This window comes from Nicotiana sylvestris, chromosome 3, assembly GCF_000393655.2.
Source record: "Nicotiana sylvestris chromosome 3, ASM39365v2, whole genome shotgun sequence".
Lineage (NCBI taxonomy): Eukaryota > Viridiplantae > Streptophyta > Magnoliopsida > Solanales > Solanaceae > Nicotiana > Nicotiana sylvestris.
Genome location: NC_091059.1, coordinates 10,378,606 through 10,392,061, shown reverse-complemented (window position 1 = coordinate 10,392,061; position 13,456 = coordinate 10,378,606). Strand labels below are relative to the sequence as shown.

Genomic DNA, 13,456 nt, shown 5'->3' with positions numbered 1-13,456 from the left:
AGAAAAAAGTCCATATATTATTCATGACTTTTGACTAATGTTTAAAATTATTTTAAGGTTAGGTTCTGTTAGGGGTCAAGAGCAAAGACGAGATCATAATGATGGGGTTAAATTAGACAAAAGTTTAAACCAAAGACAAAGCTATTTAATTTCGACTAGCATATAGACAAATTAGACATTTTTTGTTGCTTTTCCCAAACAATGACGATATCTTATCCAACGATGTTGATGGGTTAAGTGAGGAGAAAATGATATTCATACCACAGTTATGTTATGTTGCGCTTTTCATAATTTCTTAATAAATTTTATTTTTAAAGTTATGGTATGTTGGTGCAGGTCTACATTTTTTTTGTCTTCGTCATACCCCTAAAACTAAAATAATATTTACCTCTTGGTCCTTGCTTTCTTCAAACATAAGAGTGAAAACTATGCAGAAAATCCAGGATAACGAAATTTGGTCGCTTCCTTAAAAGTAATAAGGCAATTTGGCACCTATAATTCCTACTGCAGACTTGCTCCTGTTTTATTTGGAAAAATTGCTAGTTATAGTATCCTACAACTTGATTGAGAACTAAAAATTAGTAAAGTAAACTATAAAAATGAAACAAATTAAATTGTAGGGTGCACAAACAATCTATTTGATTGATCCATCGGAAGGAGGTGGTGAGTTTAAGGGACCTGAACTCGGTTATGCAATCCATTATCGCGATCATTGTAGCACGCGTGTCATCCAAGACATAAGGGGCATGATGACTTGACGTCAATGTTATTTTACTTCATTATAAAACTTAACACAACACCTCACGACACGAGCAATGTTATTTTACTTCATTATAAAACTTAACACAACACCTCACGACACGAGCTGATGAGAGCCATGAAATTCTTTTTGTTGTCACTTTGATTGATACGAAGTTGCAGTGTTCTTCATGCAATTTCTAGCTCCTATCGGCATATCATTTCGAAAGGATGGATCGACTAGCTTTTTTTCATCTTGTTTCAACCTCTTTCTTAACAGTTTCTAGAGAAAGAGAACAAGTAGTTTATAAGTTATCTAAACATATTTATATACATTTATTATGTAATAACAAACCTGACAATAAAATCGCAGCAAATGAATCAGAAACAGCACTATAAGAGTTTATATAGTATAAAGAAAGACCACAATTTGCCAACAAGAAAACCATGGCAAACCAAAAGAAAAATCTATCTATATTCTCACATCATTATACGTGGGGAGTAATTGCTATGTTTACTTTCCACCTAGATATTAACAATATCATTTTGACCAATCAAAATGGAACATTTTTTTTCATAATGCTAACAAGAGAAGAAGATGCTTGAGCTGAACAAGGAGAACAAAGGAAATAGCATCATAAGAGAAAACAAGCATAGTTAATGAAAGACTTGACATTTCACTGCTCATACATAACCAACTCAAATGAGGCATCTAGTCCAAAAAATGATATGGTTTCAAAGTTTCTTGCATAAAGATATAATCTGCGGAAGAAGGCAAAGATAAAAGACTAAAGCAAGTAAGATATCTAACTTCGAACCAGAAAACTCTAGTTCATTCTCTGAGCAGCTTCCTTGGCAAGAACTCTCTCTTTAGCCTTGGTTCTGGCTTGTGATTTGGAGCCCATGACACCACCACCCCATTTCTTTCTGTTCTCCTCGTACTTATCGTTGAAGTTGGCCTGAAAAAGTAAAATGAGCATCAGATCAAATCGAAAGAAAATAAAAGTGTAAAGATCACCAGCTAAACACGCTTTAAAATACCTTAATTGCCTCCAAAATTCTACTGAACTCCATCTTGTCTTCATTCTTCACAGTTGTCAAGCATAACGCTGACGCAGTTTTCTTATGCACAATCTGGAAATCAAACAGAATGATCAGTATCTAATCTTTTAAAGAAAGTAGACTTGATTACGCTCTTTCTTTATAGAATGTAAACCAGAAGTTGCTTACCGATCCTAAACGTGCTTTTCCCTTCACAATACAATATGGAATTTCCATCTTTCTGCACAATGCTGGGAGCCAGACGACCAATTCTATTGGGTCAACATCATGTGCAATCACCACTAACTGTGCTTTATTCTGCAAGGCCATTAATAGCAAAAAGTCATTTTTATGAAAAATTAAACTCCAAAAAGGATTAAAGGATTTGTTAGACTAAAACAAACCTGCTCGATAAGGTAGGTGATGTGCTTAAGACCATACTTTACAATAATAGGTTTCTTGGTTTCAGGAGTTTTGCCTTCTGCCTCGGCTTGAGCTCTTTTGACAAGGCGCTCCTTCTTTGCAGCCTTGTCCTCGGGCCTGTACTTCAGAAGCATCTTGAATAGGTTTGTAGCTGCATACTCAAAATAAGAGCAAAAGCAAAAGTTCAGCCCAGTTGCCATGAAACTGCTTGCACCAAGTATTTTTTTTTATCACCAAAGCTTGGACCAAGTACAATAGAACAAAAGTGGGGCCTTATTAAAAAGGATAGCTCAAATTCAGCTCCTAAAATTAAGATCGAGGATAATAAGCTTAAATACTAGTAACCAGACTGCAAAAGAAGTGGAAAGATAAGTAGTGAAGCTTGCAATGTAGGAGCTAGGAACCACGGGAACATTACATATCAATCAACTTGCCTAAAGAAAGAATAAAATGCCAGTGAGGTATCCTACTTCGACTACATCTAAACTGTCAAGAATCTGGTCTCAATGTCCCAAAAAGCATAAAGTAACAATCCAGCTGGTCCAAAAGTATCGTACTTTTCAAGATAGAAAAACTCAGATACATTATTGATCAGGTACAACAATGAGTAATAGTGATACTACTTTATGCCAATGTCGTGACTTCAAAAATAAAGAAAACAGAATACTGCTTTTTGGGAGAATAAAAAAGTTATTGAATCCCAAATAACAGGAGGGAACTCGGAATAAGCATTTTTTACGGATAAAAACAGATCCATGTGTCTATTCAAAAGACAGTGGAAAATGCAAACAATTGGCCTTTTCAAGTTCTCAACATTATCCGCCTGACAAAAGTTCATGTTTTTCACCATCTCCCAATTCAGTACACTGACAAAATTGAGGAACGGCCTCAGAAGCTAGGAGCATACACCCAATAATCAACATAATTTAAGTAGATAGTCACTTCATCCCACTGTAATTAACCTATAGTTGAAATAGCCAGACATTTGACATTTCTTAACCATGAAGAAGATGGGGATAAGTTCACTGATTTCTTTATTAATTGCATTGTTATTTTACGAATTGAGTTATACATACAACACAAAAAAATTCATCACATTTTCAATGCAAAACACTTTCGACTTGTTGAAATTATGATCAATCTTTAATACTCCCTCAGTCCCAATTCATGTGACAGTATTTCCTTTTTAGTCTATCCAAAAAGAATGACACATTTCTATATGTAGAAACACAATCTAACTAAACTTTCTATTTTTTTCTTAACATGATCTATAGCGACATAAATATCTATAGCTTATTTTAGATTACAAGTTTCACAAGACTATCTTTTTTAAACTATGTGCCTAGTCAAACATCCAGCACAAATTGCAACGGAGCAAATGTTTACCAGAATATATTTTCAGACTCATCAACCAACCACAAGGGAACATTGTTATTTTCCGCCAGAAACATCTTACTTCATGATACTAATCTACTTCATGATTCAGCTAAACACTTTGCTAATCAAAAGACCATTTCCACAACACAGAAAAAACAAATAAAGATCACAAATTAGGGTTATAAAACCAGAAGAAATTAGTGGTTCCACTCACCGAGATTTTTGTCGAGGGTTTTAGAGAACTGATTGAGAGCAGGGGGAACCTTCAACCTCTGCTTAAGGATCCTCCTTTTCCTTTGAATCCTGACCACCTGAGGCCATTTCACGAACCGGGTTAGGTCCTTCTTCGGCGGCAATGCACCACCGATTCCGAACTGCTTCGGCCGCTTCTCGAACAATGGGTTAACCACTTTCGCAACTGGCTTCTTCTTTGCTGCTACTGCTACGCCCTTCTTTGGAGCCTACAACCAACAAAAAAAATTATATATTGAAATATTCAAGCAGCAAATCACTGAGAAGAACGTAACAATGGATTTGGGTTTACCATTTTCCTTTCAGACGGCGAGGCGAGCGGAGGAGGATGAGAAGAGCTACAACATTAGGGAATAATGGAGTATATAGGGTTTAAGGTCTGGGCTGATTGGGCCATGAAACAAGGAATGTTATTGGGCTGTAGAATAATTTGGGCCCCAAGCCCACATTTTATTAAGTAATTTTTACATTCCTATACCATATAGTAAACTATATTACCTTTCATGCTTAACTTTTAATATAATTACCTTCTATATATCTAATTACTATTTATGTACTATTTTAGGATTTTAATAGTATTAATTAGTCTCCTAATTTTACTCAATCGTATATTCCCACTCCCCCAAGTTTCTCTCTCCAAATCCCACCACATCACTCACGTATCAAATCACACCCCACGATTCCTCTTCAATCACCCACAATTTTCTCTTCTAAAACCAGCGAAAATTTGTAACCCCTCCACCACTGACAACCATTAAAAAGCTTTGAAGTTTTGAATTCGAATTTGGGTTTTCAAAAGACATTTGTTTGTTTGGATTGGATGTTGTTGCAAAGAATTGAGAATTCTCTCTACGTCACTCTTTATCTCTCAATCCAAAATTTCAGTAATATAAAAAAGAGAGCAGCAATTCCACCATTGACAGCCATTAAAAAGCTTTGAAGCTTTGAATTCGAATTTGGATTTTCGAAAATCATTATTTGTTTGGATTGGGTGTTGTTGAAAATAATTGAGAATATGGTTTGGAGTTTATATCTCAATTTTGAGGGGTTTTGGTGAAGATTAGACTTGGTTTTGGCTGAATTTCAGATTGAAACTCGAAGAAGAAGACATAACATACATTATATTGCAAAAAAATGTAGAAAAATTGTAGAAAACTTGTAGACTGTTGTTTATTTTATTCATTTAACTGTTGTATGAAAGCTGAACAACATTGTATAAAAATTGTATTTAAGTGGTATTATATTGTAGTTGTATATAACTGAGTAGAAATAATGTACGCAAATTGTAGATAATTTATATATAAGTTGTATAATATATAATTAGTTTTATGAAATTTGTTTTTACTATGTATAAATCAGCTACAAAATATACAAAAGACATATTGTATAAAATTTGTATTTAAGTTGTATCTTATTGTAGTTGTATTTAACTGGGTGGAAATAATGTGTGAAAGCTGTAGAAAATTGTAGATAAGTTGTATAATATATAATTAATTGTATGAAAATTGTTTTTACTATGTGTAATTAGTTGTATGAAATTTACTTGTCTTGGTATACTTGTCCTACTTCAATAAAACTTGGTATACTATCTGTTATTATTATACTTTCATAATCCTCTATAACGGGAGATGTTGGCATATCAAGTAACTTTAGTGTTCCAAACGAACCTGCATGAAAATAAAAATAAATTCTGTTATGAACAGTTGTAGAAATTTTGTAGATAATTTGTAGAAATATTGAAATTCTGTATTTCATATTAATTTTTCAAATGATATGTTGTTTTATTGTAGAATAAATGTAGAAATTTTGTAGATATTGTGAAAATCCATACTGATATATACATTTTACTCTGACATGTAGTTTATTTTGTAGATAAATTGTAGGACATTGATATAAAACCAGAATTTGATAGAAAATGTAGCAGCACAAACCTGCAACTATGTTCTCATTGGTGATACTCAATTCTATATTGAAATCGCGAAGGATATGATCCTAAGTTTTTGTTTTCCTTTTTCGTCTCCATGTATACACAACTACAATATAATACCACTTAAATACAATTTTTATACAATGTTGTTCAACTTTCATACAATAGTTAAATGAATAAAAGAAAAATAAATAAACAACAGTCTACAATTTTTCTACAATTTATGCTATATAATGTATATCATGTCTTCTTCTTCTTCGAGTTTCAATCTGAAATTCAGCCAAAACAAAGTCTAATCTTCACCAAAACCCCTTAAAATTGAGATATAAACTCCAAACCATATTCCCAATTACTTTCAACAACACTCAATCCAAACAAATAATGATTTTTGAAAACCCAAATTCGAATTCAAAGCTTTAAAGCTTTTTAATGGCTGTCAATGGTTGAATTGTTGCTCTCTTTCCTTTGCTTTATATTACTGAAATTTGAGATTGAGAGATTGAGAGAGGAGTAGAGAGAATTCCCAATTCTTTGCAACAACATCCAATCCAAACAAACAACGTATGAAAATTCCTTTCTCTGTAAAAACAAATTCCAATCAAACAACGTATGAAAATTCCAATCCAAACAAACAACGTATGAAAATATACAGAGAAAAGAAATATTAATGCATGATTTGCGTTGTAAAATATCTGGAAGAATATTTAATTCCACAATATTAGCGCGCCTAAATAAGGAAGCCTACATCTACAATGATTTCTTATTTAATGAATTGTCTATATTTTGTAGAAATACTATTAGCATGGCGGGTAATATGCAAATTATGAACATATTTGGTAATATAGTTTCCCCTATGGTATAGGAACAAAAATTTCCCTTTTATTAAGGATGAAGCCCTTTGTCTCATTGATAGTACAACAACAACAACCCAGTAATAATTCCACTAGTGGGGTCTGGGGAGGGTAGAGTGTACGCAAACCTTACCCCTACCCATGAGGGTAGAGAGGCTGTTTCCGGGAGACCCTCGGCTAAAAAACAAAAGATCTGTAACAACAACAGAAAACATACAAATAAGATCAGCACCGTAAGTGACAACAAATAAGTAGGAAGGGCAATAACTATGGAAATAATAAAAATTGGAAAAATATATAAAATAAAAGTAAAAAAAATAATAATAATAATAAACAAAAAATAGAAAGTGTAATGGAACAATAACCAATAACAGTCCTACATAAAACACTGTCAGATTAGCTAGAACAACGAAGAAAAACACTCAACCATCCCCTAACCTACAACCCTAATGCTCGACCTCCATGCCTCCCTATCTAGGGCCATGTCCTCGGAAATCTGAAGTTGCGACATGTCTTGCCTTATCACCTCGCCCCAATATTTCTTAGGCCGCACTCTACCTCTCTTTGTACCTGTCAAAGCCAACCGTTCACACCTCCTAACGGGGGCATCTGGGCTCCTCCTCCGCACATGGACTAACCATCTAAGTCTCATTTCCCGCATCTTGTCCTCCATGGGAGCCACACCCACCTTCTTCCGAATATCTTCATTCCTAATCTTATCCAGCCTAGTGTGCCCGCACATCCATCTCAACATCATCATTTCGGCTACTTTCATCTTCTGGATATAAGAATTCTTGACTGGCCAACACTCTGCCCCATACAACATGGCCGGTCTAATCACCGCTCTATAGAATTTATCTTTAAGTTTTAGTGGAACCTTCTTGTCACACAGGACTCCATACGCTAACCTCCATTTCATCCATCCCACCCCGATACGATGCGTGACATCTCTGTCGACCTCCTCATCTCCTTGGATAATAGACCATAGTACCTGAAACTCTCTCTCTTAGGGATGACTTCCGAGTCAAGCATCACCTCCCCGTCCGCTTCCCCGACACGTCGCTGAATTTGCACTCCAAATATTCCGTCTTGGTCCTACTCAACTTGAAACCTTTAGACTCCAGGACCTGCCTCTATACCTCCAGTTTTTCATTAATACCGCCTCTCGTCTCATTAATCAGAACTATATTATCAGCGAACAACATACACCATGGCACCTCCCCTTGAATATGGTGTGTCAATGCGTCCATTACTAGGGGAAATAAGAATGAGTTGAGCGCAGATCCTTAGTGTAACCCCATAACTACTGGAAAGGGCTCTGAATCACCTCTTATAGTCCTAACCCGGGTCTTAGATCCATCATATAAATCCTTTATCGCCCTAATATAAGCTACTGACACACCCTTTACCTCCAGGCATCTCCAAAGAACGTCCCTAGGGATCTTGTCATACGCCTTCTCAAGATCAATGAACACCATGTGCAGATCGTTCTTCCTATCTCTGTACTGTTCCACCAACCTCCTAATAAGATGGATAGCTTCTGTAGTAGAGCGAACAGGCATGAAACCGAACTGGTTTTCTGATATAGACACTGCCCTACTTACCCTCCCTTCCACCACCCTTTCCCAAACTTTCATGGTATGGCTTATTAACTTAATACCCCTATAGTTGTTATAATTCTAGATGTCCCCTTTGTTTTTGTACAACGGAATCATCGTACTCCACCTCTATTTCATATAGCATCCTCTTTGTCTTGAAAATAACATTAAACAGCTCAGTCAGTGTCACGGCCCTAACCCGGACCCGGTTGCGATGACACCTCTCGTAAAGATAAGGCCAGCCAACTATTCTCAATTCGATGTTTAACAGTTAAAACAATAGTAAAACAGTCTAAGACATGATTAATAATACGAAGTAGTAGATAATATCGATAAAAATGCGGAAGTACAACCCAATACAGCCCTAACGGGGGTGTCACAAGTCATGAGCATCTATAAAACCTAATACAAGTCTAAAAAGTCTACGATCTATTACGAATGTCTAATAAGAGATAGAAATGATAAAGAGGGAGAAACACGGGTTTGTGGACGTCAAGCAGCTACCTCGTGAACTCTGAATGTCTGCCGGGAGCTTTCAACTCGCATTGGCAGGATCAACAATGCTTGAATCTGTACACAGGGGTGCAGGGAGTAAAATGAGTACTCCAACTCAGTGGGTAACAAATGTAAATAAAGACTGAAAGCAACAAATCACGTAAAGCACAAAACATTCTATAATAAAGCAGTAAAACCATTTAAAAATCAGTGATTCAGTGAAATATAGGCAAAATCCTTTGTATCAAAATTTACTTCCTGAAAAGCCTTTTTCAACAATTAAGCAGGTAATTGACAAGTAATTATGAAAAATAAACACATAAAGGTTCACCCCTCGGGCACAATATCAACAAATCCGCCCCTCAAGCAACATCTCAGAATAGTACTAGTCCCTCGGGCAATCACATAGAACAATACCAGCCCCTCGAGCTTAATATCACATCACAATGGGTACCTGCACTCACTGGGGGTGTGCAGACTCCCGGAGGGCCCCTTACGACCCAAGCACAATAACAAACCATCTCGTGGCATCAAACTAGGGCCTCAGCCTCATATCAATCAAGCCACCTCATGACATATATATCTCAGGCCCTTGGCCTCAAATCAGTATCAGTGTTTCCTCACAACATAGGCCCTCGGCCTTACTCAGTCAAAAATCCTCACAAGCCCCTCAGGCAATAGTAAAACAGTGTTTCTCAGCCCAAACATCGTTTAAAAATATCATTTAAGTCTTAAATTAGAGTAAACATGGCTGAGTATAAAAACAATGGAAAATAACATGATTGAGTTCAAGTATAAAGTTAAAACAGTGAAGAAATATCAATACAAATCCCGGAAAGGTTCAAATAGTTGGCACAAGGCCCAAATATGACATTCAGCCCAAATAATGATGATGACAAATAGATTTCAGTCAAATACGCGGTAAAATCATCAGTCGGGACGAACCAAGTCACAATCCCCAATAGTGCACGACCCCACGCTCATCATCAAGCATGTGCCTCACCTCAATATAGCACTACGATGTGCAATCCGGGATTTCAAACCCTTAGAACATTATTTACAATCATTACTCACCTCGAACCGGTCAAATCTCTAACTCGCGACGCGTTTGCCCCTCGAATCGGCCTCCACTCGCATCGAATCTATCCAAAATCAGAATGAGAACATCAAAATATGCTAAGAGAACGAAGCCCAAGCGAAAATAATCCAAAATACAACACAAATCCCGAAATTACCAAAACCCGACCCCCGGGCCCATCTCGGAATTCAATAATTTTTACCTCAATATATTCCTTATCTCCCCACGAGTTCATACATATCAAACGTTTTCAAATCCGACGCCATATGGTCCTTCAAATCCACAATTAAAGGCCTAACTTTCCAAGCCCTAGTTTTCCCAATTTTAACTTTTGATTTCCATAATTTCTAGCTCTAATCCATCAAATAATAGCATAGGAACGAGTTTTAGGTCCAAATTCCTTTCCTCAATGAAGTTCTCTTGAAATCCCTCTCTCAAATCGCTCAAAAAGCTCTCAAGCCGAGGTAAAAAAATGGTGAAATAGCTCAAATTCGCGAAATGAAATAACTTTTCCTCCGTTTCTGCGGTACCGCATTTGCGGTTAAATCCTCCGTTTCTGCGGAAATCACTTATCCAGCCTAAATCGCATCTGCGACCACACTTCCGCATCTGCAATATCGCAGATGCGGTCACCTTACCGCTTTTGCGGTCTTTGCTCACCTGACCCTTTTTCGCTTCTGCGATGGATCTACCGCATGTGCGACGCCGCACCTGCAGTCCCCAATCCGCAGGTGCGAAAATACCAGAAGCAGCAATTCAGCAGCTGCAACAACAATCCAAACTTCCCGTCAACCATCTGAAATCATCACGAGGCACCCGGGACCTCAACCAAAAGCACAAACATATCCTAATACCTTATTCGAACTTGTTTCAATCATCAAAACACCTCAAACAACATCAAATCACCCAAAACACATCGGATTCAAGCCAAACTTTCTAAAATCTTCCGAATTTCGCTTTTGATCAAAAACTCAACTAAACCACGTCCGAATGACCTGAAATTTTGCACACACATTCCAAATGACACAACGGAACTACTGCAACTCTCAGAATTCCATTCCGACCCCTATATCAAAATCTTGCCTACCAACCGGAAATCGCCAAAATATCAACTTCGCCAAATCAAACCTAAATATACTCTGGACTTCCAAAACCCATTCCGATCACACTCCTAAGTTCCAAATCACATTCCCAAGCTAACCGAACCACCGAAACTCACAATCTAAGCCCTCTAACACAGAATTCAATGTTCGACTGACTTTTCCAACTCAAGTTTCCTCAAAAGAGACTAAGTGTCTCAAACCTTACCAAAATCATTCCGAATTCGATCCGACCAACCCGATACCACATAACACGGATAACAAAGCATAAAGAAGCAGAAATAGGGATAATGGAGTGGTAGCTCATGAGACGACTGGCCGAGTCATCACAGTCAGCCACTCCAAGCTTGCTTTACCCACATACCTCCAAAATTCAACCGGAATCTCGTCTGGTCCGATCGCTTTGCCCTGACTCATTTATGCATGGTGTAGATAACATCTAAGAGGTATTTACCGACAGTAACTGTACTTTAAATTAATTATCTATTGTAGTTATACTATGTATTTCATTAACAACTATAGTTATGCCATATATCTAAAAAAGAGTACTACAAGAGAGAAAAATACATTGAGAACAAATGGTCTCTCCTCAAAATTAGATTTATGTATATATATTTTCTAAAATTGGTATAATATTAACTGTTGACATCCATGCTCTAAAAAGGTTGAATGGTGCACTTGATTAAAGGTTGAGTTATTTATCAAGAGAAATAGGGATCATTTCCCCTTTAATACATTTTTCCTCCTTTATTTTAGTAGTTTACCCATGTACTAAACCTCTTGATTCGTCTCTTCGAAGCAATTGAATTATAAGCAACATATTGCTCTCAAAGAACTCAACCAACATCCTTTAACTAATTCTAATGTAATGTATATTCTGATCCAAATACCAGAAAATTCTCAAAATAAGTATTAGAAAGCAAGTAAAGCCACACAAAAAAATTAAAAGAATATCTAACCTAAATACTAATAAAATATTCTATTCAAGCAATATATGTATAGTGGTAGTAATTTTACCATCTTTATTACAAAAAAAACTGGTAAAAGTACAAATAAAAAAATAAATGCAAAAGGTTGTTTACAACTTTAATTAGGGCTTGTCTCATTAGTTTACATCACCAATGAAAGGAATATATTGGTTTTATTTGCAATAAAGTATTAAAAATCTATATTATTTAGAAAGAAAAAATTCAGACTAAATCTTTTAAATACGCAAACAAATATATTTATAGAATTATAATATGAGTTATTTATAAGCTCTGATATCACATGTTACGAAATATGACTTTCAGCAAATCATATTTTGGAACCTCTTTGTTTTTTAACTAATTGCATTTATCTTTGTAAATGTGAAATTATGAAAGAAAAGAAAATAAATCAACGAAAATTGATTTAAAAAAAGACTTTAAGCCCAAAAATACAGTACCAACTTATATTCGCTACTCTGTCATATATTCATCGCCACATATGACATGGTTATTTTAATTAGACCAAATATAGCCTTTAACTGTCCTGATATTTCTGAAACCATGGGTATCATCTCTAAATTTAAAAAAATACCATACGAATTTACTAATTTCAATTTCTCTCTAGAGCAAGATAAATGTTCATCCTGCAATGCTTCCCAATCTATTCTCAGAATTGCTCAATGGAAGACTTGGCGACATAGAATGAACAAAAATTATTTTTTTTGTTTTCAAGTTTTGTGAAGGCATCAAGTCGGTGTTTGATTTTTCACAGATAAAGCTTAAGTATAATTTTCAATTTTTGTAGCAAATAAAGAGCAAGCCAAGGACAGATTTATAGGGGAGATTATAAAGCAAGTGAACCCATGGTATCTTCTCCAAACTAGATATTTTATGTACATTTTTTCTAAAATTGGTATACTATTAACCATTGACACTCATTCTCCAAGAAGATTGAATGGTGCACTTGGTTAATGGTTGAGTTATTTACCAATAGGAATATGGATCAATTCTTAATTAATTTATTTTTTTTCCTTTTTTAGTAATATAAGAAAAGCCTAGATCCGATTCTGCAAAATAGTTAAATTATAAGTAACATATATGCTCCTAAAGAACTCAACCAACATCCTTTAACTAATTGTAATGTAATGTAGATTCTTATCTAAATACCATAAAATTCACAAAATAAGCATCAGAAAGAAAATAAAGCCATAAAAATAAATTAAAAGAATATCTAAATCTGTCGAATACGCAAACAAATATTTTTATAGAATTATAACATGAGTTATATTTGTAAGCTCCGATACCACATGTCAGGAAATATGACTTTGAGCAAATCATAGTTTTGAAGCCTTTTGCTTTTGAACTTATTGTATTTATCTTTCTAAAAGTGAAACTGTAAAAGAAAAGAAAACAAATCAACGAAAATTGTAACGACCTGGCCAATCGTTTTGAGAGTATGAGCCCTGATCCCCTGTTTATTGCTCCATATGTTTCATTTTATGCTTACTTGATTTTTCTGGGTGCTTGGTGGTGGGTTCGGGAGAGTTTCAGAGTGGAATGAGACACAGAGTCCCTAAGTTTGAAGTTTGAGTTGTAAGATTTGACCGT

General features: G+C 35.6%; 1 protein-coding gene across 1 annotated transcript; it reads right to left on the bottom strand.

Annotated features, from left to right (window-relative positions):
- Window positions 1-1,395: 1,395 nt before the first annotated feature.
- On the bottom strand, window positions 1,396-4,191 carry LOC104223407 (large ribosomal subunit protein eL8z). Its single transcript, XM_009774840.2, has 6 exons — window positions 4,124-4,191; window positions 3,794-4,040; window positions 2,184-2,353; window positions 1,969-2,097; window positions 1,780-1,872; window positions 1,396-1,697 (listed from the first exon to the last, which is right to left on the bottom strand). Exons 1-6 carry the CDS (start codon window positions 4,124-4,126, stop codon window positions 1,566-1,568), a joined length of 774 nt encoding a protein of 257 aa, XP_009773142.1. The 5' UTR covers window positions 4,127-4,191; the 3' UTR covers window positions 1,396-1,565.
- Window positions 4,192-13,456: the final 9,265 nt, after the last annotated feature.

Bases quoted from the DNA above. Each gene is read 5' to 3' on its own strand.
- LOC104223407 (XM_009774840.2), bottom strand. The intron at 2,098-2,183 runs GTTTGTTTTAGT...ATGGCCTTGCAG, and splicing joins TCACCTACCTTATCGAGCAG to AATAAAGCACAGTTAGTGGT. The intron at 1,873-1,968 runs GTAAGCAACTTC...TTTGATTTCCAG, and splicing joins GAAAAGCACGTTTAGGATCG to ATTGTGCATAAGAAAACTGC.